At 44.9% G+C, this 23,652-nt stretch overlaps 1 protein-coding gene across 2 annotated transcripts in view; it reads right to left on the reverse strand.

The window, feature by feature from the left end:
* Window positions 1–23,652, reverse strand: part of TBX20 (T-box transcription factor 20) — a 39,789-nt gene that overhangs the window by 11,552 nt on the left and 4,585 nt on the right. For both annotated transcript variants that reach the window (XM_080666708.1, XM_080666707.1), the window contains exons 3-6: window positions 22,745–22,909; window positions 19,165–19,273; window positions 17,494–17,652; window positions 8,766–8,842 (exon numbers count right to left, since the gene is read on the reverse strand). In XM_080666708.1, coding sequence (XP_080522834.1) covers window positions 8,766–8,842; window positions 17,494–17,652; window positions 19,165–19,273; window positions 22,745–22,909 — 510 coding nt within the window. The remainder of the gene's footprint in view (window positions 1–8,765; window positions 8,843–17,493; window positions 17,653–19,164; window positions 19,274–22,744; window positions 22,910–23,652) is intronic.

The following is a 23,652-nucleotide window of genomic DNA, read 5'->3' on the forward strand; positions in this document are numbered from 1 at the left end:
AAAATTTAAAATATTCTCCTTATGTGTTAGTCTATGTTTAAGGAAGAATAAACTGTATACCAGCAATTAAAGTTATTTTTATTTAGGCACGATTGGGATATCATATGTCGCTCATTAATCCCAGAAAGAAAATTCAATTTTCAACTCCTTGCTTTCTAGAAGCCTCTTCATTCTGAGCGACATGGATTCCTGAGGCCAGTCCCTCCCAGCAGAGGTGACGCAGACACCCTCTGTCCTCCCCCATCTCAGAAGCCGTAGCTCCTGCTGCAGAAAGTGGGCCCCCGGGGACCCCCGTGGGCCACAGGGAGCAGCTGCCCATCCCAAGGACAGAGGCCGTCGTTACTAGCTTTGCCCAGTTGCTATCTTTTGTACTTTTACTCCTGAGTAGCTTGCCTCTCAAGAGTAGTGGTTGCCCTGAACATCCAGGGGTTTTTGCTTTGGGAGTGTTATTTTTTTAGCCGATTTCATTGAAAGTAATAGTATACTATTACTTGGATTTTATCTTCAAGGTACACATGAGCATGCACGTGGCGGGAGGGGGGGATTCTGAGAGATGGAAGCTCGCATTTTACAAGTTTGAGTACTTGCTTCTTACACATTTCCAATATATTATTTTGCCATTTTAAAATGCAAATCTGGAAAATAGTCAAAAAAAGTATTTTCTGAGTCCTTAACACACTGGATGGACGATGTTTTAGGACTCCCGCGAACACCTACTTACCCAAACGCCTCTTCCACTGCTCCCTACAGGCCTTGCTAGTTTTTAGCACCCTCAACGAGAAAAACTAGGCAGCCTCGTTTTCTATCTCATAAGACCGACAAAAATAACCTAGACCAGTGGTCGGCAAACTCAGTAGTCAACAGAGCCAAATATCAACAGCACGACGATTGAAATTTCTTTTGAGAGCCCAATTTTTTAAACGTAAACTTCTTCTAACGCCACTTCTTCAAAATAGACTCGCCCAGGCCACGGTATTTTGTGGAAGAGCCACACTCAAGGGGGCAAAGAGCCGCATGTGGCTCGCGAGCCGCAGTTTGCCGACCACGGACCTAGATGATGAAAGCTACAGATTCTTTAGAAAGGATGCATCCCTCTGTCACCCTGTTCTGTCATCTTTCTCTGGCTGGAACTACAGGTGCTAAAATGACCCTACGAGTATGCCTCAACCATCGTGGAAGACAGGAAGGATCAAGTGTGGGCAGAGAGCCTATCCCGCCAGCTTTGTCAAACAGCATCACCACACAGGCCTCGAAATGGAATTCTACGTTCCTTCCTTTTAACCCTGAAAGAGGAAGAATCATCCTCAGGAGGTCAAATTCCTGGGCAGGAGTTTTCCTGGCTGCCAACATTCCCACCGCCCCTTGAAGCTCTAAGCCGGGATCAGCGGAGTTTCTCTTACGGGCCGGACAGGAACTATTTTAAGCTTTGCAGGCCTTATGGTCTCTGTCAGATACACTCAGCTCTGTCTTTGCAGCACCAAGGCCGCCACATACAATATACAATCTGAAACCATAACTGTGCTTCAATAAAACTTATTTATAGACAATTCCACTTAATTTCATGTTATTGTTGCATGTCACATATTATCTTTTAATAATTCCATTAAAATGATTTTTATATTTTTTCAGCCATTTTAAAATGTGAAGTCCGTTTTAGCTTGTGTGCCGTCCCAAACAGAGAGGGATGTACTGACCCACATTCAAAGCCGTGTACCTGCTCAGAGGTGTGCCCACTGACCCCACGCTACCCCTAAATCCTTTGGCCCCATTACTCCACAAGCCAGCCTAGCGCTGCATCAGAACCCAACTCCACTTTCTTTGTAGCACCTCAGGCATTAGGAAAGGCCTAGAATGATCCATACACTGTGAACCTCTTTATCAAATCTGCCAAAACGCTTGCTGCTCCGTGGCTGGGGGTAGATAAGACTTCTATCATTTCCCGGAATAGTAGATTTGCAACTCACTCTGCTGAAGTTTCCCTTCCTCATCTAAACTAACACGGTGTTGTTGAGTTCGGAGCAAAGAAGCTTGATTCTCACTGGGCATATGTCCAGATGTCATGTGTTTGAAAGTGTTATTCAATGCCAGGGCGTTTTAAACATATTTTGTAGAGACTCTCAGTATGAATTCCGAACCAATGTGCTGAGATAAGCCTATGTATTTAATTCTCGGCCCCACGGATAGGACTGAGAAAGCAAAGGGAGCTCAGGAAATGGGGGAGAGTGCCAACTGCTTATTCAGGTATTTGAGCCACAAGCAAGAAAGGAGGGAAGCATCAGCCAGCATGCCATTCATCTGTGGACAAGCAGAGCTACCTGGGGGGGTGGGGGAGGGGAGAGGCGACAAGGCCTCAGCCTCACTGAACCCCACCCCGAAGCAGCCGAGGTTGATAGAGGCAGATCTTGGAGCAGCTTTAAGAAGACCCTGTACTGTTAAAGCAAGGACTGTAGTCATGAAAAGGACACTATCTGGAAATGTAGAAGTACAGCTGGGAATGGTGAGAGAACAGTCACTGCGTTGTAAGAGAACTCAGTAAAGGCAGTAAATACTGGATGCTGCAGAAAACAAAATCAACAAATTAGCAGATTCAAAAGGAATTCTCCCAGTATCTGTAAAAAGTGAAAGAGATGAAAAATATTAAACAATAAATAAGAGAAATAGGGAATAGAGTTAGGAGATGTAACATATGTATAATAGGAGTTTTATAAGTTCTGAACAGAGAGGACTAATTAGAAGCATGAAGGACGAGGAGGAGGACGAGGAGGAGGGCGAGGAGGAGGACGAGGAGGAGGACGAGGAGGAGGGCGAGGAGGAGGGCGAGGAGGAGGACGAGGAGGAGGACGAGGAGGAGGATTAGGAGGAGGACGAGGAGGAGGAGGAGGGAAAAAAAGAGAAAATTTTTCTGAGCCCAATAATGACTTGAGTTTTCAATTCAAAGGGCTTGATTATATTGCAAACACTAATGAAAAAAAAAATCTACATTGCATTTCAATTATTTTTTATTTATGGAAAGTCATATTCTCCTATTTTCTGTTCATACTTTTTTTTTTTTTTATCTAGCCCACGAACACAACCATCAAGGCTATAAGAAATCCAGTGGGAATTTTGAAATTGAGTGTGTTGCTGTTCTTGAGAATATTGGGTAAGTTTTTACATTCTCTGGTCTAATAGAAGCTAAAACTGTTATCTCTAATAATGACATTTCAACTCAGATATGATATATATCCAAATTTATTCCCATGTGTTGCCAATTCTTAGGTTTTCTAACAAAATAGAAAGTTCTGAGCAAGAGTGATGCAATCCAACTTTCTTCTTTGACAAGATCATTCTGATTGGTGTACTGAAAATGGACTGAAGGGCAGAAAGATCAATTAGAAATTAATGTAATTCTCTAGGAATGAGATGAGCGTCCTGGGTAAGTGCGGTGGTGGTAAGGGAGTGGGTGAGAAGTAGCGGGACTCCTCTGGGTATAGTGTGAAGGATTAGCTGACAGTTTGGATGTGGGCAGTGAGAGGAAGAGAGGAGCCCCAATTACTCCCAACATTTGGGCCCGAGCAACGGGAAGGGTGCAGTTGTCAGCCGCTGAGACAGGGACTGCAGGGAGGAGAGGTATGGAAGAAGAGAGATGGGCATCTGTGTTTTAGATGTGTGAGATTTTAGGTCTTTGTATGGGGAGAGGGAAAAGTAAAAGAAACAGCCAGTCAGAGCTTTAACTCTAGTGAGGCCAGAACCAGAGATGCAAATTTAATAGTAGTCAGCCTACAATGGTATTGAAAGGCATGAAACTGGGTCAAATCACCACACGGAGAAGCAGACTGAGAAGAGAAGTGGTCCAAGGATGGAGGCCTGGCGCACATCACGGTAAATAGGTGGAGGACAAGAGAAAGAGCTAACAAGGGGGAGAGAGAAAGATAGCCAATGAGGGAGAATAAAAACCAGCAGATGCCAAAACCGGTTTGGCTCAGTGGATACAGCGTCGGCCTGCAGACTGAAGGGTCCCGGGTTCGATTCCGGTCAAGGGCATGTACCTTGGTTGCGAGCACATCCCCAGTGGGAGGTGTGCAGGAGGCAGCTGATCGATGTCTCTCTCTCATCGATGTTTCTAACTCTCTATCCCTCTCCCTTCCTCTCTGTAAAATATCAATAAAATATATAAAAAAAATAAAAATAAAAATAAAAAAATAAAAACCAGCAGAGTGGGGCACTCTTGGGAGCCAAAAGCAAAGAGGGAGAAAATGGACAACTGTGTCCGACCTAGCTGATAGGTCAATAAGATGAGGACTGAGGACTGACCGCTGGATTGAGCAATGGGGAGGCCATGGTGACCTGGACAAGGGTGGACTGGTGGAGCAGTGGGGGTGGAAGTCTCAAGGGCACGGCAGAAGAGGGAAAGGGAAGAGAGGGATTGGAGAAGAACACACACACAACTCTTTTCAAGGAGCTTTACTATAAGAAGGAGCAAAAGCTGGGAGAATCTAACTCAAGAGACAAATGGGATCAAGAGGAAGGTGTTTTTCCTTAATGCAAGAAACGTCAGGACATGCGATGATGCAAAGAGAAGGAAGGAGTGACAAAACTTTTTTAAGAATTAAAAAGCAAGTAAAAGAAAGCAGCCATTTTGTAAGGATAGCAATATAAGATTTAGACAAAGTAGAATTAAGACAAAAAGCATTAAGTGGGATAGACGTTCAATATCTATTTGATAAACTGTGGGACAAACTAAAAAAAATAAAGAAGTATTCGCCAAAAGAATACTGCACCCAGAGGCATTTATGAGCAAGACTGTAAAATCTTCAGGTAAAGGATCACATCTTTGCTATTTAAACTGGTTCAGACAATAAAAAGAAGGAAAATGTATTTCAGCTCATCTAAACAGATTAGCCGAAACCAGATACCAAAATCTCGCAGAGAAGGCAAGAAGAAACGAAGTCAAATCCGTTATGAAGAGTGACATAAAAAGTCTTCAATAAAATCAGTAGATGAAAGCTAGAAATGTACTGTAAGAAAAAGAGATACAATCCAGACAGGATCTATTCCAGGAACACAGGAATGGCTCAACATAGACAATATGACTATCATGAACTACACTGCTCTTTAAAAGTACAAAAGTAACTAAAAGGGTCTCATTCGGTATTAAAAGAGCATTTAATATAACGCCAAGTAGCATTCAGGATAACATAAAATTCCTAATTTAGGCCCGGGAGGGCATTACCTCAACACAAAGATACCCATCTGAAACCGACAGCCAACGGAAATCACAGATTATGAGAAAACACTAGAGGCATTACTAAAGAAGTCAAAAACAAGAGAAAATGCTGTTATCATTACTTTTCAGTAGTGTCCTGGAAATTTTTGTCAGTGCAATAAAACAAACAAAAAAAAAAGACGTTTTTAAAAGTGTAACTATGGAAAAGAAAAATATAAAATTATCATTTTTATAAATGATATAGCAATCTAACTGGAAAACTCAACAGACTAAAAGGAAAAATTATTGAAACCATTATTTTTAAGTTCAGTAAAATGGCAGGATGCCAAAGACATACAGGAATCAGTAGCTTTTTACAGACTAAACTGGGCAGGTTTCTAACGAAAAAATTCTGTTTTCAAAAGCAAGTCCTCTCCCTCCTGCAAAAACAAAACAAACAAAAAAAAAAACCACTCTTAGTACAAAAGTGTCCTTTCCCCCTTCCCCTGCCACAAAAAAGAAAAAAGAAAATGCCAATAGACTGTCCATAGGTCATTTATTTTATGGGATCATCAGATAGATACTTCTTTCCCTGAAGTAAAATAGCTGTAAATTACATTATTTTAAGAAATCTCTTTGGGCGTTTGGTTCGCTTCTTAGCTGTCCATTGTAGGTGTATGTGCAAAGCACCTAACGAAAATACTTCCTACTCTGGCACACAAGGCGGATTTCCTTTCACCGACGAGGGAGATGCTGTCCCTGAGAGTAAGGCGCCACGTGAAGTATGTGAGACATTCAGTATCCGAACTGAACCTCGTCAAGTAAGATCGAGAAAACCTAATGCCTTTTAGAGCAGCAGTTGCCAACCAGTGATCCGTGGGCCACTGGTGGTCCATGAGGCGCAAAGGGTGACGCCTGCTGTTTCAGAGCACCCCAAAAGCTCATGCCGCTGTAGAGGGACGGATGCTCAAAACGATGAGCGTGCAGGTATAAGGCAAACACCCTTACAGGCGTTTTTGTTTGGGTGTCCCACGGTTGTAAATCTGGAACAGGAAACTGGAAATCACCGAGGTCACATACTTACACCATCCTATTCAATTAGGTTAGAAAAGTGCCAATTCTGTCATCGTGTCATAAAAAAGTGCATTTTTCTCTCAGATCCCTTCTAAAGAGAAGTTCCCTGAGCTGTTACAGATGGGGCTGTTTTCCATCAGTTACAAGGAGCAATTCAATTATCAGGTGGTTCAGTGCAGTAACTGACTCCAGACTAATTTAATTCCTTTAGGTCTCTAAAGATCAATTGATCTGATTTGTCCCATCCCCAAAGGCTGTTTAGGGAAAATTCAGACTTAAAATACTTGGAAATGAAATCCAAAACCTTGGCCGATTTCACACAACTTGGGTCATCTTGCACATTTCCAGTTAAGTCACACAAGACGCTCTCACAGCCTCCAGACCACCGAGAGCTACCGAGTGCCGTGTGCGTGTGAGTGCCCTGAAGTCGGGATGCTGGCTCAGAAAGCGGAAAATGTGGCGCGTGCATCAGCCAGTCTGTCGTTCTACAGGGCAGGTGGTCTGGACACTCCCAGCTCATGAACACGTGTGCAGGGAAGGGGCTATGCTCGCTCCAGGAGTAGTTCATGAAGACCGTTAGAAGTAGACTTGGATGGGGCAAAAACCACGCTCATCTAGTAAAATAAGAAACCTGCATTTCTAAGCTGCTTGCGTAAACGCCACTTTCCTTGGTTCTCATAAGAAACCTGCGAAGCCGCAGGGGGATTTTTCTGTTTTCCAGATGAGGACAACAGACTCAGAGGTCAGGTGACTTCTCCAGGAACCCTCAGCCACTCAGAGGCAGAGCTGGGACTCTAACCCATGACTCTGTCTCCCAATTCACCATGTTCACCCTTGATGTGAGACAGAAGGTATGGCCTATGCCATGAAAACACATCACTAACGCCCACACTGAGCCACCATCTTCATTCTGGCTTGACCCCAGACGAACCCCGAGGAAGGTGCACTGATTACAACGCCACCTGCAGAACCCCAATCTGAACCGGCGCCTCTGGCCCTCCAGAAACAGATTAAAAAGGTCATGCCTCCTGAGTAGCCCTTGTGCACGGACTTACGTGTTACCCACGGTCACTGAGGTGGGTCTCAAGGCCTAAGTCCCCCCTATGTCCCAACGAACCGGAGGGTCACCCACTGCCTTTTCTGCTTTTGCACTGGATGTTCAACCACAAGCTCCAGCTTCTTTCTCTCATCTCAACACCCCCAACCACTCTTCACCCTCTCCAACTAACGGATCTTTTCTTCCTCCTCACATCCCACGGCCGCTGCCCACTTTCGGCCTCTCCTACTGGCTTCAATGCCTCCCCACAAAGCCTCTATATCTGCTCCCCCAAATTAAAGCCACCCCTCTACGACCTGCCATGTGGAAGGCTGAGGGAAGGACCGGACAGGTGTTGCTAAAACGTGTCATTATCCCTTAATTTGAGTTGCCAACACAGGCTAGGAAGAAGTGCTAAGGTCAGAGGACGCGACCACGTGGGAGATAATGAAGAGTGTGGCAAAGTGTGGCAGTTGGTGGGAAAATCACACCAAGGTTTGGAGATAAAATAAAGCAGAGGGGACCCCACCTGTCAATAAAGACTTCAGGCCACATAAAAAAGCAAGCAGAGGAGATGAGGAGGGTCTGACCGTCTCATGGATAACATGGCGATTGGAGTTGATGACCCTGTTGCATAACTGCAATTTGTTAATAGAGTAGAATTCAAGTGTTCTCTCTCTCTCTCTCTCTCTCTCTCTCTCTCTCTCTCACACACACACACACACACACACACACAAAACACACAGAATAAGTACAGAAAGTTACATAGTATGTGTAAGAGATATAAACAATCAGGTTAAAAAAATCTTCTCTCTGAAAAACACATTTTTTTGACATTCCTGTTGAGCAACCCATGGATCTCAGTGTCGTCATTTCCGATCACATAGATGGTCTCACGGTGTGAACCATCTGAATGAAGTTAAAAGTGGGGTGAGTTCCAGGCACATGCTTGTCACCTGTCGTCTTAAAGGTCCTGAGACCTGACATCTCTCCTATGAAACAGCAGCAGTCTAAGCTCTGGGTAAAAGTGTGCCTTGAATTACATGACACCTCTCTTTTTCCAAAATCCCAAACTGCCCTTGTATTCGTGGTGTTCGCAAATATATACCCAGTTCCGAGGTATCAAGATTCCATTTCTCTGCGGATGCCACTCGAGACGTGGAACTTAACGGCATCCAGGGGACGAAGACTTGGATAACAACGCCCTATTCTTACAGCTGAATAAATGTCCCCACCAAAGGAACCGCTTCACGGAGAAGCTGAGCACAGAGGAGATGCGGCTGCGCAGCTGTCGCCGCTTAAGCCCTCCTGTATCTACAGGCTCATAGCGGGAGGGGAAGGGGACAGAGACCGGGAGATTGTGTCCAGGGAGGCCATGGCTCTCTGGCGTTGAAAGGAGTGTGCCCGGGCAGACTCGCTCTTCTCTTTATCTTATCTGGACAAAGAAAGTAAACAGAAAATTCTCATTACCTCTCGATGTCAGTGAGCCTGGAGGAGTCGCGAAATCCTTTGGCAAAGGGGTTGCTGTCTATTTTCAGCTTGGTTATCTGGAAGGGGAAGAACGGGTGACACAGCGAGGTCATTTCTGAGGTCCGGAAAATAAAAGCAGAAAGAAAGGGCTCGTCCCTTTTCCATCCCGGCTCCGTAAGAACATCCAGTGTCGGTCAGTATCGGGAGAAAGGTCGCAATTGCTAGAGAGTTCACAAGAGGGATGGATGCGAGGGGATGGTCGGGGAAAACCTCGGAGAGAAGGCGGTATCAGAGAACAGGCGGCGGGTCAGTGGATGGAGACCATTAGGGGTGGGCCTCTCGTGAACAGTGTGAAGTATTCAGACAGTCGTCATCGTCATCGGCTAGGGCTCCACTGGGGGGGGGGGGGGGCAGCTGTCCGGAAGGCCAGCACCGGTGGGGAATGGGGAACAAAAATAAGAACACTGCCTCATGCTGACGTGGCAACATCATTTATTAATACCATGGGCACATATGTACTAGTATATACCATAATAGATAAAAAGGTTAAATGGCCAATAATAGCTTCATGTTTAATTCTATATTGAGATACATGACATAAATAGATGCTATAAAGCTTTTAGAATATAAACTTACCCCAGTACCCCCCCCCTTCCATCTTACTAAATTAGACTCAAATGAGTCAGTCTTTTGTTGTCCACCCATGCAATGTTATTGATAGACTCTATGCTTACATTGGTGGGGGGGGGGGGAGTTATTTTCTACTAAGAACCATGGTCTGAAGCATTAGTTGTCTACGCTGTGCTAGCCCTAATTCCCACAGAGTTCATATTAATGTGAAAAGATCTATTAAACCGTACGCACTGCATCTCCCAAGAATAATACATTAGGTTTGGAGCAAAAAATAAGCGAATAAAGAAAGGAAACACTGATTAAAAGATGCTCGTAGAAGGCCTGAGTGTCAGAGCTGGCAGGAATCTAGCACTGACCCCGCTATGTGGTGTGTGAAGAAGGACCGGGGCCCTTTAAGGGAGTCACAGCTCATCCGTATCACTACGAGAACCCACGGCAATCTTCAGAGAGACACACACACAGTCTTAACCTGGGGAAAGTTGTGGGCTGAGGCGCGTCCTCCTCTTTCGAAGTAAGGCGATCCCACCATCAGAGGAGTATGAAATGCTCCTTTGCCAAAAGCAACTTTTCCTCAGATCCGTGTATCTATTGTTCACTTCAAGCCACTGGCACCTCAAGAACTGCTTTTCTTATTACAAAATAAAGGCTTTTCCTTTTCAAATTTTTAAAGTACTTATTGATTGCCACGTTTCTTTTTTTTAATGTATCTTTATTGCTGAAAGTATCACAGATGTCCCATTTTCCCCCCATCGGCCCCCTCCACCTACTCCGCCCCCCGCCCCAGGCCTCCTCCGCAGTCTTGTCTGTCCACGGGCTGTGCACATATGCAGAGAAGTTCTCTGGTGAGTCTCTCCCCCCACTCGTTTTCTTACGTGAGCTGACCAGTGTACACGCTGGAAAAAGCTCCTTATCCCACTCAGAGTGGAGATTCCCACACTCTCCTGACTCAACAAGGCACCTCCCTGTCAGGCACCTGGCCATGCCTGAGAAATGCTCATTTTTAGCCCAGGACCATTCACTCTAGAGCAGCCACACCCACAAATCTGCTAATCTCCTTTTCAGCTTAGTTCGTGGGAAGGGGAAACAGGGAAGGAAATAAGCTAAGTACGGGAGAAACCTGCTCCCGGGGGGGGCCGGAGCAGCCACGTGGAGGACGCAGAGGGAGAAACACACAGGAGGCCCGGGTGGCTCCGGTGTGGCCACAGGTGTCTGGGGAGAACCTTCTCTCACTCAGCCGCGGACCCCAAAGGGGGACAGTCCGAGCCCGTCTTTCAGAGCAGGGTTTCCTTTGGAAGCTCAATTTCCAGGACGAAGGAGAACGTTTGTATTTGTTTGAAATCAACTTATAAACATCTTCTAACGCCGAAGCAATCAGTACGTCCTAAGATGATATAATACCGCCAAGATTTTAAATTCAAAGACAGGAGCTGTCTCTTTCTACTGGATAATTATGTTAAAGTACTTTTTATTTCTAAAGCGCTTTATAGTTCATGAAACACTGCTGCCACAATAACTCATCAGCAAAGAGTTAATAGAGATGGATTGCTTACCATGTCCCACGCGAACCACTGGACGGTGCAAAGATAAATACATGGTCCTGCCCTAATGGAGCTTAGAAGGCCATGGAGCAGGCAGAGGCACACAGGGCTGAGCAGGACCGAGGTGACTCAAGGGCCAGTAAAGAGAGTGGCATCGCACCCACTGCCGTGTGAGCGACCTGCAGGGTGAGCCGACCCCAGGTGGAAATTTCAAACTGAAACTGTGCGACAGAGCGATGTAGTGAAGTCTGTTTCTAAGCTCAATGACTCAGGCCAAGCTCATTTATAAAGTCACAAGGTAAATGGATCTACCAATGAAGGAAATTTCCTGGAGACTCTGGCAGATAATACATCTGCTGGAAAAAACCAAATGCAAATAACCTATGATTTCACTTCCAGGTGGAATTTAAAGAACAAAATAAATGAACGCACAAAATGGAAATAGACTCATGGATAGAGAACAGACTGATGGTTGCCGGGGGGGAAGGGGGCTTGGGGCTCTGGGTGAAAGAGGTGAAGGGACTAAGAAACACAAATTGGTAGGTATAAAAAAGTCCCAGGGAAGTAAGTGTGGCATAAGGAATATAGTCAATGATATTATGCTAACTACATATGCTGCCAGTTGGGGTACTGGAAATATTGAGGGGAACACTATATCAAGTATATAATGTGTACACTTGAAACTAATACATAATAAAAGAAAAGAAAAACCAAGGACGTGGAAAGAAGTCCTTTTACACCATCCCTCTAAAATGTGAAACATTAAGCGACCTTTGGGTATTTACTAACTAAAAGGACAGGACGTATTCTCTATCTGTTATAATAACTGAAGAAAGACTTTTGACCCACTTTGTCCCTGAAAAGCATTGTGAACATTGTATTTGTCGGTCTCTATAGTTCCAAAAGGTAAGGGTGATGCTGGTAGCGTTGTCGTGGAGAATAAATACTCCCAACACATAATGTTCAACAGGCGCGTCGCCACATCTTCCCGCCTTAGCTTTGAACGAGAAAATGGATTAGCTTCAACCAGTTTTCCGATTTCTTTGCGATTTCCTCTCGTTACGGGAAGGCTCTACTTCCAATCGTCTTTAAATCCCTCCTTCATGAGCCCTAGGAGTATCAGTGGTCACTTTTTTCTTTACTTTTTGATATAATTTCAAACAATAACTTAGAGAACAATGTAGGGTGCTCTCATACACCTCGACTTACCAGTTGGCCACAGCCATGATTTAACTTGCGTGCACTCGTTAGAAAAGTTGCTGGAGACATAACCAGCTATTTACTTCCTCCATGGCCCATGTTATCTAGGGCCAGGGAAAACAGCTGCTTTTGGAAGTTGGGGCGGGGAGCTCTTATTACTAAAACTGCGGGGGACCCTGGATTCACACTCCCATCTTGGACAGGTTGTAGGAGTGCTGTGAGCAGCACAGGGACGTGGGCTCCAGTTCTTCACCAGCCACTGTGCGCTACACCCGACTCCCAGACTCCTGGGCTGTCAGCAAGCATCAGCCAGAAGCATTTGCTGAACTTCGCTTCCAGAGAAAGCAGTCGGAAATATTTTTCATCTTTTTACCAGGTAAGAGACTAAACGAACTCTTCTTCCGTTTACAGAAGAAAAGAAAGCGTTTTACTGGATTTTCTATCTTAAAGATAAAATAGCCAAAACCGGTTTGGCTCAGTGGATAGAGCGTCGGCCTGCGGACTGAGGGGTCCCGGGTTCGATTCCGGTCAAGGGCATGTACCTGGGTTGCGGGCACATCCCCAGTGGGGGGTGTGCAGGAGGCAGCTGATCGATGTTTCTCTCTCATCGATGTTTCTAGCTCTCTATCCCTCTCCCTTCCTCTCTGTAAAATATCAATAAAATATGTTTAAAAAAATAATAATAATGTTTAGGTAGAATGTCAACGTTCCAGGTAATCATGCATTTTGAAAGATCAGGCACAGGTTTCATTCCGTGGCTGTGTACATAGAAACCAGTCATTACACAGACACTCATCTCTGAAGGTGTGGTTCTCCATCCCTGCATGAAGTTTGGGACGACTGGAGAAGTCACGCATTTGAGAACTGATGAGAGAAGGGACCTGAGTTACAGACAGTGATCCCGTTGGACATCACTTTGTTTGTCCCTAACATAGCACACCTGCAGCCTGTAACGCCACTGAACAGAGTCACCCATGTCAAAGGCAAGGATCCAAAACTAGTCGACCAGTAAACATAGGATGTAGAGTCTTGATTAGCCAAACCGCAGGTATGGCTTATAATGCAAAAACAAATTTAAAAAGCAGCAGTCTCTTATATTGGGTGTGAGGAAAATGCATTAGCAGGTAAGGACAGCACACTGTGCTGAAGAAATCCTGTAGGTAAGTGTACATGCACGTATATGCAAATCACCAACGAATTCAGGTCAAAACATATGCACCTCGCCACATCTGATCTTAATAACAGAACACAATGCATGTCCTAACAACGCACTCACTCTTTCAGCACCCCCTTTCCTGTGGGTAAATGTAAGCATGACGGGAGGGCAGAGTTTGACGACCAGCTGTGCCAAAGAGAAGGGGACCTTCCAGGGGCTGACTGTCCACGTGACATCACGGGTCGCTGCATAGAGCGGAGGTTCCCAGGCGCGAGGTGGAATTGGCCCTCAGAGACCGTTTCTCCAATTATCGGGGAAGATCTGTCCCCAGGCATTTAAAAAGGAAGCCTGACCTACACTTCAACTCCACGGCGGCGGCCTGCCGCTCTAAAAACAATGTATGACCTTTAAATCTTAAATTATAAAATAGTTTGTTGAAAGTATAATGTATTTAGCTTTTATCTAATAATGCAGACAAATGTGATCATTTCCTCGCCAAAACCAGAGGCAAAAAGATAATAATTTGTAAAAGTCCCATTTTCATTACTTATAAACAAAACTACCAGCCATAATAAATGAGATGCTTTTTCGCAAATTGGAAAACTCTGATTTGGCTTTTAATAGATGTAAAAATAACAGTCCTAGCTAAAGGTTGAGACATACGAAGGTGATCCTGAATGCAAACTTTCAAATTTTCTTCTTCTCTCTTCTGCTTTTTTTGTGTGTGTGTGTGTGTGCATAGAAAACTTCTAATATTTCTACTATCCTCAGTAAATATTTATTGTATCTCTTATATACAGGGTGTCCCCAAAATATATACACACTTTAACAGCTGATAGCTCAATTTTGAAAATGAAATGTATGTTAATAAACACAGTCTGTATAATTACTAGTATTCAAAGTGTGTATAGACACTTTTGGGACACCCTATATTTATTTTAGGAAGGCCAGTACAGAAACATGACATAATAATGAAAAAGCAGAGGTGGGAGGCCTAGAAAGAATCGAGGATAACTTTAGAAAACTGTATAGGACTAAAGTAAATATTAACCCTCAAATTGATTTATTCACCCCATAAATGTTTATTAAACATGAATTTTGATGGGTTTTATGAGGTTTATAAACCATTCAATCTGGCTTGAAAATCAAGTCTTTGACCATTACTTGAATTTCAAATATAGACCTGGCACTGTGCTGGGAATCAGGTAAAGGTAGATGCATAGAAATAAACTGACTATTTTCACTGGGCAACATTTTCAAACTCAGTTTCCAAACCTTGACACTGTCAGTGGTAATGTCCTTGGCCTGCAATCCAGCGTGATGCCACCGAAAAGGAGGAATGAAGATCCAGATGTGTGACCTTGGGCAGGTGTATTCACTACCCTGAACCTGTTTTTCCATCTACAGAATGGTGCTCAGAGGGCCTTCTTCAGGGGTGTCAGACTTAAATGAGATATTGAGGAAAAAATGTGGAGAGGTTTTTCGGAATTAAAAGCAATAAATCCAAACCATGAACTTCAGCTGGATTCTATCTAGTTCAGAGAGGGAAAGGGGATTATAAAAGACATTTGTTGGCCCATCCTGAAAACTGTAATATTAACTGAACTTCAGATGATATTAAGGAATAATTCTTAATAATTTTCATAGCTATGATAAAGATATTATGGTTACAAAAATTACACTCATATCAGTATGTACTTGCGGGAGTATTTACAGGTAAAGTATCATGATGCATGCAACTTCGTATCCAACGATGAAATGAACAGGAAGTATGGATACATACAGAGGTAGAATGGGGGAGGGGAGGCAAAGTGACAAAACGTTAATTTCTGAATCTGGGTGGAGTACGTGAGGTTCACTTTACCATTCGTTTACCTTTTACATATTTGACCTTTTCTAACAAACGTACGGCTGCTACCAGGTGCAGCCAGCGCTAGTGGCCGTTCTGACCGCCCGTTTAAGATCACTGCCATCTCATTACACTGGCAGGTAAGCAGTGAGCACTTGTTGAAAAGGGGAAAATAATGATCACAAAGAGGCGAAATCCTCTAAAAAGGATGTCTGGGAGTCCGTCAGAGCCACAAGCCAACAGGACACCCGGTACCTGAAGCTTAAGAGATGGGCACACTGACTGCTGCCCCTAAACACGTGGATTCACAGAGAGGCATGCGGGAAGGTCACCTTGGTGAGCTATTTAACTCCGTGCCTCTGCTGTCCCTAGAAGGTGACACAAAAATGCCGCTGTTCCTATCGCATAAAGTCACAGAAACAACGCATTTTAAACGGTGCCTTGCACACAGCAAGTGCCCAAATATTCGCTGTTATAATGATGTAAACAAGCCCCTCCTAGTCGCGTGAACCTTGGTCTGAGAGGTCCTGCTAGCATTCATTCAGGGTCGCTCCTTCACTTAGGAAACCTAATCTAAGATGCTCTCCCGCGAAACGTCCTTTAACTTTGCCTGTACACCTCAAGATGACTAGTCTGATAACATTTGTGCATTCACATATCTCATTAAAAAACATGCCACTGACATTTTAACATGCCAGTGGTGACAGGTCCTCTTCGGACATTCCAGAGACAGTCCTTGATACCACACGCCTCCCTTAGACTGCCTTAGGGTGTCCAGGCACGATTATGCCCAGTCTCTCCCTGGATGCTCACGGGACTTCGCTAAGACGGTCTGGGCAGCTGTTGCCCCGTCACAGGTGAGGAAAACGGCAGCCGTAGGGTGACATGAAACCTCCTCCACGTTGTGTAGGAATTACAGGTGCTCACACCTTACAGTCACCGCTCTCCCGGCCATCGGCCCACATCCCCGCTCTGGGCTCCCACTTCCTTATTTGAGCAGGGCTATCTGGGCTTTCAGCTTGGTCTCTTTTTAAATATTTTTATTGATGTCAGAGAGGAAGGGAGAGGGAGAGAGAGAGAGAGAAACATCAATGATGAGAGAATCATTGATCGGCTGCCTCCTGCACACCCCCTACCAGGCATCGAGCCTGCAACCCGGGCACATGCCCTGGACTGGAATCGCACCGGGACCCTTCGGTCCGCAGGCCGACGCTCTTTCCACTGAGCCAAACCAGCTGGGGCTCAGCTCCCTCTTGTTGCTTTTCCCGAGAGACCCAACACCCTGTCTCCTCCGATGCACCATCCCACACTAACAGTCATTCACTCGGAACCCGAAATGTAACATCAAGACAGGAGCAGAGCCAGAGACCTGGTGACCCGTAACTATTCAAATGAAAGCAAGATGCGAAGACCTAGCGAGGGGGGCACACCACCGAACCTGTCAAGTAGCCTGACGGTGTGAGTTCCTCCGCCTGAAGCACACACAGCACAAGGAAGCACAGCCGTTCCTTCCCGGCCGTGCAAGTTACTCGTCCTCTCTAGCCTTGGCTTCCTCACTGCAGAACGTCACTATTACCCCGGTCTGCAAGGTCATGCTCACCGTGAGAGAAGAAATATATGGGGAAGTGTCTAACAGCACCCAGTTCTTACTAAGACTTTGATAAATATTTACTGAATTGAACTAACCCATATGGATTAAAAAAATGCACACATTTTAAATGTGAGGTACAACAGAGAGTAGACAATAGATAACTCAATATTATAAATTAAAATGTTGATGTTAATTAAATACACACTGCTTGCCTACTACAGTTTATTATGTAAAGAGACATTTAAAATCATTCTACGAGAATGATCACACCCTAAATTACAGCTGAATATGCCTCAGAAAGTGTCAAAAGCATCAGTAGTGTGGGCAGTAGTCTAGAATACGTGTGCTAATTTAGCAAAAAAAAAAAAAAAAAAAAAAATGGAACATCTGTATTTTATGGGGCAACAACGAGTGTATGGTTATGTACCTTAGGAGGCTCTATCAGGAAGAGGAAAAGGAAGCCGGTAATTTCTCGAGAAGAAAATTTAAGAAGCCAGACAGGGGCAGGTTTGGGTCAGAGCGTGGGCAGTGAACAACCTAACCGGGAGTATACAGATTCTAGAAAAGATGGTGCAACACGGACCTTCATAACCTTGAGTGCGGCTCACTCAACACACGTAGAGGCCCTGGCTGATACTCAATAGCGCTCTCCAAAGAGAACTTCCATTTCAAGGTCTGGGATCCTTGTTCTCCCCAGGAAAATGGAAGAACCTCCTAAGTCCTTATCTTATTCAGGAAATGAACTGTGAACGGGCACTCACCAGCTGATTCTGATAGGCAGTGACTGCCGTAAAGACGGTCTCTGGGAAGATGAACGTCCTGAACTCTTCAGACTTCAGATTGAGCAACGAGGCCGTGTGGTCTTTCTTCTTAATGATGTGCACCCGGGGCTGGTACTTGTGCATCGAGTTCAAAATGATCTGCAACAAAGAACGGGGGAGTACTGAACGTGAGGTGTTCACGTTGCTCACCAGCCCAAACGGCAGTGAGGCAGACAAAGAACCCAAAGTCTACAGCTTCAAATCCAGTTTTTTAAGAGTAGGATCTACCCTATTCCGTTCCTAAAGCAAATCATTTTCACAGGACACTGCAGAGTCATCCTTGTCAATCACATGTCATCACACCAACTGCAGAGAATCCAGGGCAAGTATCTTTCTGAAGATCTTTTCTAACATGATGGGGGAAAGTCATGTGGAGAATACATTTGTTTTTAAATCAAGTCTTTAAAATATTTCTTGTTTGTTAGTCTGGTTAGATCAAAGGATATATGTCTACATTTTCCAAAGGAAGAAATGACATATGCTAGGCGGACAGATTGTTATTAACGGGGGTGTGGTATTGGGCAGACCTGGGTTAAAATAGTGAATCTGCCACTTTCTAGCTCTTTAATCTTGGAGTCAGTGATCTCACCTCTTCAAACCTCATCTCAAATACAAAACTAGTATTAACCCCATGGGGTGTGGTGGGGATTAGAGGATGTAACCCTGGTAAATCACACAGCAAATAGGAAGGGCTCGTTATTTAAGAGCACGGAATAACATCACAGATAGTTCCTTAAAGAGAAATCTTATCAGACGTGCGAAGAGGCCTGTGTCAGCGGTGTTTGTTCTAGTAACTATTGCTAAGAGCTCAGCACTCCAGTTTCTCCTTTTCCACATTTTGATGACCGCCTTTATTGACCCAAAATCATCAAACTGTTTTGTTTTTAATTGCAAGGCTTCTCTGTGCTCTAATATTTGTAAGACTCTCTACATAGGGGATACAGAATGAGTAAAAAGCACTTTCCCAAACTTCTTTCCACATCGTTCCAAATGGTTGGCTTGGACCTGAAACCAAATAAATTGCTTCTGGCGTTGCCAACACCCATTGGCCCCAGGGGCCCTTGTTTATCGCGACCCAGTCAGAGTGACCGGGTTCATTCATAGCCCTGCTGGGGGCGCTGTTCAGCGGTTGGAAGCAGGTGAACAGGTTTCAAACGTACCTGGACATAAACCCTGTGGCTCTATCGCATCTCACGTGAGTGTGCTCAATGGAACATGCTCTGGGCAATCCCCAAGGGGCGGGGGGTGGTCTCATCCCCATTCCTTTTATGCTGCATTATCTGACAGACCACTGACAGAATTCAGATGTTTAACCCAAGAAGGGGATGTAGTAGCCTGCAACGTGCATGTTCTCTTTGTTTAATGGGCAAAGGCACAAAGCAGTTGCTGAAGTCTTGGGAAATCAATCCTTGGTGCTGAAGGCCCGGCCCCCTTGCATAACAATGGCCTCCTGACAAGATGAATACTTGGAGGTTCTCACAGAGGATTCGCAGGGAGAGGGTGGGAGGGGCAGAGGGCGAGGGGGAGATTGGGGGAGGAAGTTTTGTGTGACTTCTCCCTTCCACCCCGTCCCGTCCCGGGAATCCACACAGTCCCAGGTGCTGTACTTACGTGGCCATGTTGATCCAGTTCATTGTTGGTGAGCTTCACCTTTTCAAAAGACACCATCTGTTTGAGTAGCTGCTCACCCGTAAAAGGGGAGTCTGGGTGCACATACAACCTGAGAAAATTATGAGATTCCATTGAGGCATTTTTTAAAAAACATGCTCTCTGTGGGTTATAAAATATTCTGATTCCAAAGGAACACAAAACCCCTGTATAAATGGTGAATTTTATTTACCCTGTATAATGTCAAACTTAATAATAGAGCAATACCAAAAGAACTCTAAAACCTCTAAATGTGTTTCTTCACATACAATGCTCTAAAAGGGGTAACACTTAATACATTTTCTATCATCGGTTGAGCAAGCCATCTTTAAAGATGGGTTTTTTCCTATCTATCTCATAGGCTACTGGGCTACTTCTGTAAAATATGAAATCTAGTGGTATAGGTATTTTCAAAAGAAAGATTAGGCTATACTAATTGCATAATAAGTTCCCAGGATACGCACTGCTAAAAATCAATGAAAACAAAGAATTAAAAAAAAAAGAATTCTAAAGACTCCAATCATTTAAAATTGAAGGTGACTGAATTTAAAGTTTATATTCTTTATAAATATAGGACAGAGTAACTTTAATACAGGGACCTGGGAACTTTTAACAGTCCACACATCATAACGTTGTTAAGTGATGAGAGTGAAAACAAGCTGAGAAAGCTTCAAATTATTCAGTGTATTCATGTGTAAAAAGCCCAAGCAAAAAAAAAAAAAAATGTACCTATCAGGCATTTATCATCTATTGATCAGCTGCTGCGTGCAAAGCAATCCTTCACAGTTAAATGCACAGCATTTGTCCTGTCTCCGCGGATCCCACTAAGCACAGCTCTTTGTCAATCCCAACCACTTGACATAAGCTTTTCTGAAGTCGGGGGAGATCACAGAACCAATGAGAGGGGAAGGAGATGTGGTCAATTCAACAGCACAAATTCCTTCCTGGCAGTAACAGGTTATTTGCAGATCAATTTTCTATAGGATAGTGTAACTATAGCTAAATGTAAACATTACATTTGGGGCAAAGGCCAGGGAAAAGGTCTCAAAACCTTTCCTTGCAGTGTCCACCTGAAGGACAAGAAGTGGGTGCCGTGGTCTGTCACGGAAGGGGATGGAGAATAGAAGCATCAGGTGCACATGCTGAAACCAAGCCCCCAGACGCAGAGCCCAGGAAAGGCTGCAGGCGTAAGGATGCTTCCTGGACCCAGGCAAGAGCCCGGGAGGTTTTCTTTAGGAGTCTGCTTGCCTGCCTGCATGTCGGATTGCTCTTTCTAGGAGGAGTGCTCAAAACTGCCGTTCAGCTGAAGAATTCTTTGATGACACAACCATCATGGCTTTTCACGTGTCACCCATCCAAGGCTACACCTTTTTGGTGCATCTGTTTTACTGATCAGTCCCACGTCCCAGCCTCCCTGCCAAAAAGACGGCTCCAGAACATGTCAAGTCCCAGAAGCTGCTGAAATGTTCTCCCTTCAAGTATCAATTCACCCAATGCAGTCATATCAATAAAGCGTAACACACCTAAACATCAATTACTTGAAAGAAAAGGAAACAGTCTACGCGAAAATAGAGCACTATTTTAGATGGCGTGTAAAGTCTTGCCCATTATGATGGTCAAATGACATTGTCAAGCAGTATTTCTTCTGATTAGGAACAACGGACTGATGATGTTCAGTCTGAAATAAAATGTGTCCAAGAACTAGAACCACAAGGAATTTCCACCATCGGTACAAAATAGATCACCCTCCCAAGTTCCCCTCCTTTTCCTTATGGAGCTAGAAAATATAGCACTATTTCTTTTTTAAATAAATAATAATAAAGAATAGTTGCTTACATTACCTCAAGTATTTCTATCCTATCCTATTGCTATCCTACTGAATATTTCTACACTAGGTGTTTTTACCTGGTATCAATATAAATAGGCTGAACTAAGATGAATGAAAAAACATACAGGAAGCCCCTCTTCTCTCCAGGTCCCTGGGACTTAAAATTCCAGCAATAGCTTACACATGCTTCAGCTAAGATAGTGTATTTGACATGCTTTCCTTCTCCAACCAGAGCAGATTCGTAACATAAACAAGGCATGTCCTAGTCCCCAAGTCCTGCTGGCCTGCCCGCTCCCCTTCCCTTCAGATAGGAAGAAAGCGTATGCTAAGTCAGAGTGATTAACTTCTCAGAGGAAAGACTTCGAAGGAAAAAAAAAAAGATTTGTTTGTAAAAATGGTTAGGAATCTGCTAAAATCTCTCCTTTAAAAGCTATTTAGTAGTAGTAGTAAATAGTGGAGAATACTAATTATATTCATTTTAATATCTATTGTAAACTGTTTAAAAAATGAGTAACAATTTTTAAAAATGTCTTTAGTCATTTAATATGTTTTTAACGTGCTGAGCTGGAAGGGATGGGGGTTTCCTGCCTGGTCTCCGGGGGCATGGGAAGCTCTGAGGGGCTCCTCTCTCCTCTCCCCTCGGGAACCCAGCACCCTGTGGGCTCAGTAGTGGCACAGCTGCCAAATCAGCTAAGGTTCCGTGTGAACCGTGTGTGGAAATGGTCTGTGTAGGTTCTGTGCCTTGACTAAGGCGCCAGACTACACACGTACCAAGAACCAGCTGGACCTTCAACGTTCCTAAATCTTCCCGTCGAAATAAAAGTTTCAGCTCTGATAGGAACTTCCAGCCAATTCCATACATTAGCCCTAAAACAACCTGAAAGCTGTGCGCCTCGGCTTTAGAACTCTGAGTGTAAGGTCAGCTGGTAGCCTTTGTGTTAAGACTATCGCTACGCAGCCCATCGCCATAGCTGTTAATTGTTCACAGAAGCAAATATGTGAACAGGAGGTCTAACCCCCCCTTGCCCAGCCCCCCCGCCCAAGCCCAATTGGGCAAAGCAGCAATAATAAAGGTTTACCTGTGTGATTTTTAAACAGGGTTCTACTGGGAAAACGTTATTACGAATGAATAGCACAAAAATAAACATGTATGATCCCTAATATCCCAATTGAGTAATGTTTCATGTTAAAAAAAAAAAAAAAGCTAACCTGATGTTGAATTCCATTCAGCCACTTAAATTTTCAACTTAAAATCTCTGAACGCTTTCTGGACAAAAACCACCACATTTTACCAGAATGGTATTTATTATGTGCAGATAGAACCACATTGTTAACAAATATTCACTATAAGCAACCACTTTACCAAAATGCACTTTTTAAAAAACGGGATTTCAGGGCAGCCACTTCCTACTAGTGCTAAGCAGCCAACTAGAAATGATGAGTGGCGTATGAAACGGGTCCAGATCTCTAACGAACATCCCAACTGCCATTTGGGGGAACTCTGACATGAATTCAGAGGGAAAGGCACACACTCTGCCCTTCTCAGAGACGAGCTGGCATTTCAGTCGATCCCGGAGTGTCTGGGCGGGGAATCCTACCAGAGCTCAGAGCTTTAAAAACAGACCTGCTTTAAAACGCAAACCGCCAGGGCAGGAGGCATTCGGCTAGCAGGGTTCAAAGGCATGTTTAGTCAGGCAAAAGTCTGGAGGCACACACCTGGCCGGCAGCGGAGGGTCCGCCTTGCCAGCCACCAGCCAGGAGGAGCGGTGGTAGGCATAGCGGTACCTCTTGTTGTCCACGGGGACGATGTCCATCAGGACTATGTACTTGGCCTCAGGATCCACGCCGGAAAACGACACCCGGATAGTAGGAAACATCCTCCTGACACAGGGAGACAGGGAAGACCGGACTGAGCTCGCACAGCCTGGAGAGCCGCTGAGTTAGAGGGGAGGGAAGGGAAGGAAAGGGTGGGACACACACCACCCCGCCCCCCCCCCCCCCGCCACTCCCAGAGGCCCCCAAACCCTTTCTGTTTCCTGTAAAGCCGGAGATGTGAATTGGGAGACCTACGTGCTAGATAATCTTACAAGAGTCTCCCGGCTGGGGAAAGTTGTGTTTCGTTTCATTTTGGATGCCCAACGTCTGTGATTATGGAAAAGCCTAGCTTTTCAGCAAGCCCATTGGGCTCTGACCCTGGGTCTCCGGAGCGACCCAGCCCTGCAACTCCCCGGGGCTGCTGGGAGAAAACTCACTCCTGCCGCAGAGAGCGGAGCAGGATTCTCCGTTTGGGGCTTGGGGGACCTTGGCTGTATTTCCCAGAGTCCTGAGAGCTGGGCCCCAGGGCCACCAACCTCCAGAGCCTGGCTGCCCGCCGGCCCTGAGCCTGCCCCGCAGCGCGCCAAGGGCCTCGGAGCCAGTGCCCCTCCTACAGAGGGCCATCCTTACAAACCTCACTCCACCGCCCAGGTCCTCCTTCTCCTTTAGTGGGGACTGGAGCTTCTGAAGATTGAGCCCATATTAAGGAAGCTCCCTGCCTGCCTTGCAGCACCCAGCCGCGCCCCGCCCCTCCCCCCCCGTCCCTCCTTCCCTCCAGATGCCGAGCCTGCACCCCCAAACCCTCCTGG

The sequence above is a fragment of the Plecotus auritus genome (genome assembly GCF_963455305.1).
Source record: "Plecotus auritus genome assembly, chromosome: 4".
Lineage (NCBI taxonomy): Eukaryota > Metazoa > Chordata > Mammalia > Chiroptera > Vespertilionidae > Plecotus > Plecotus auritus.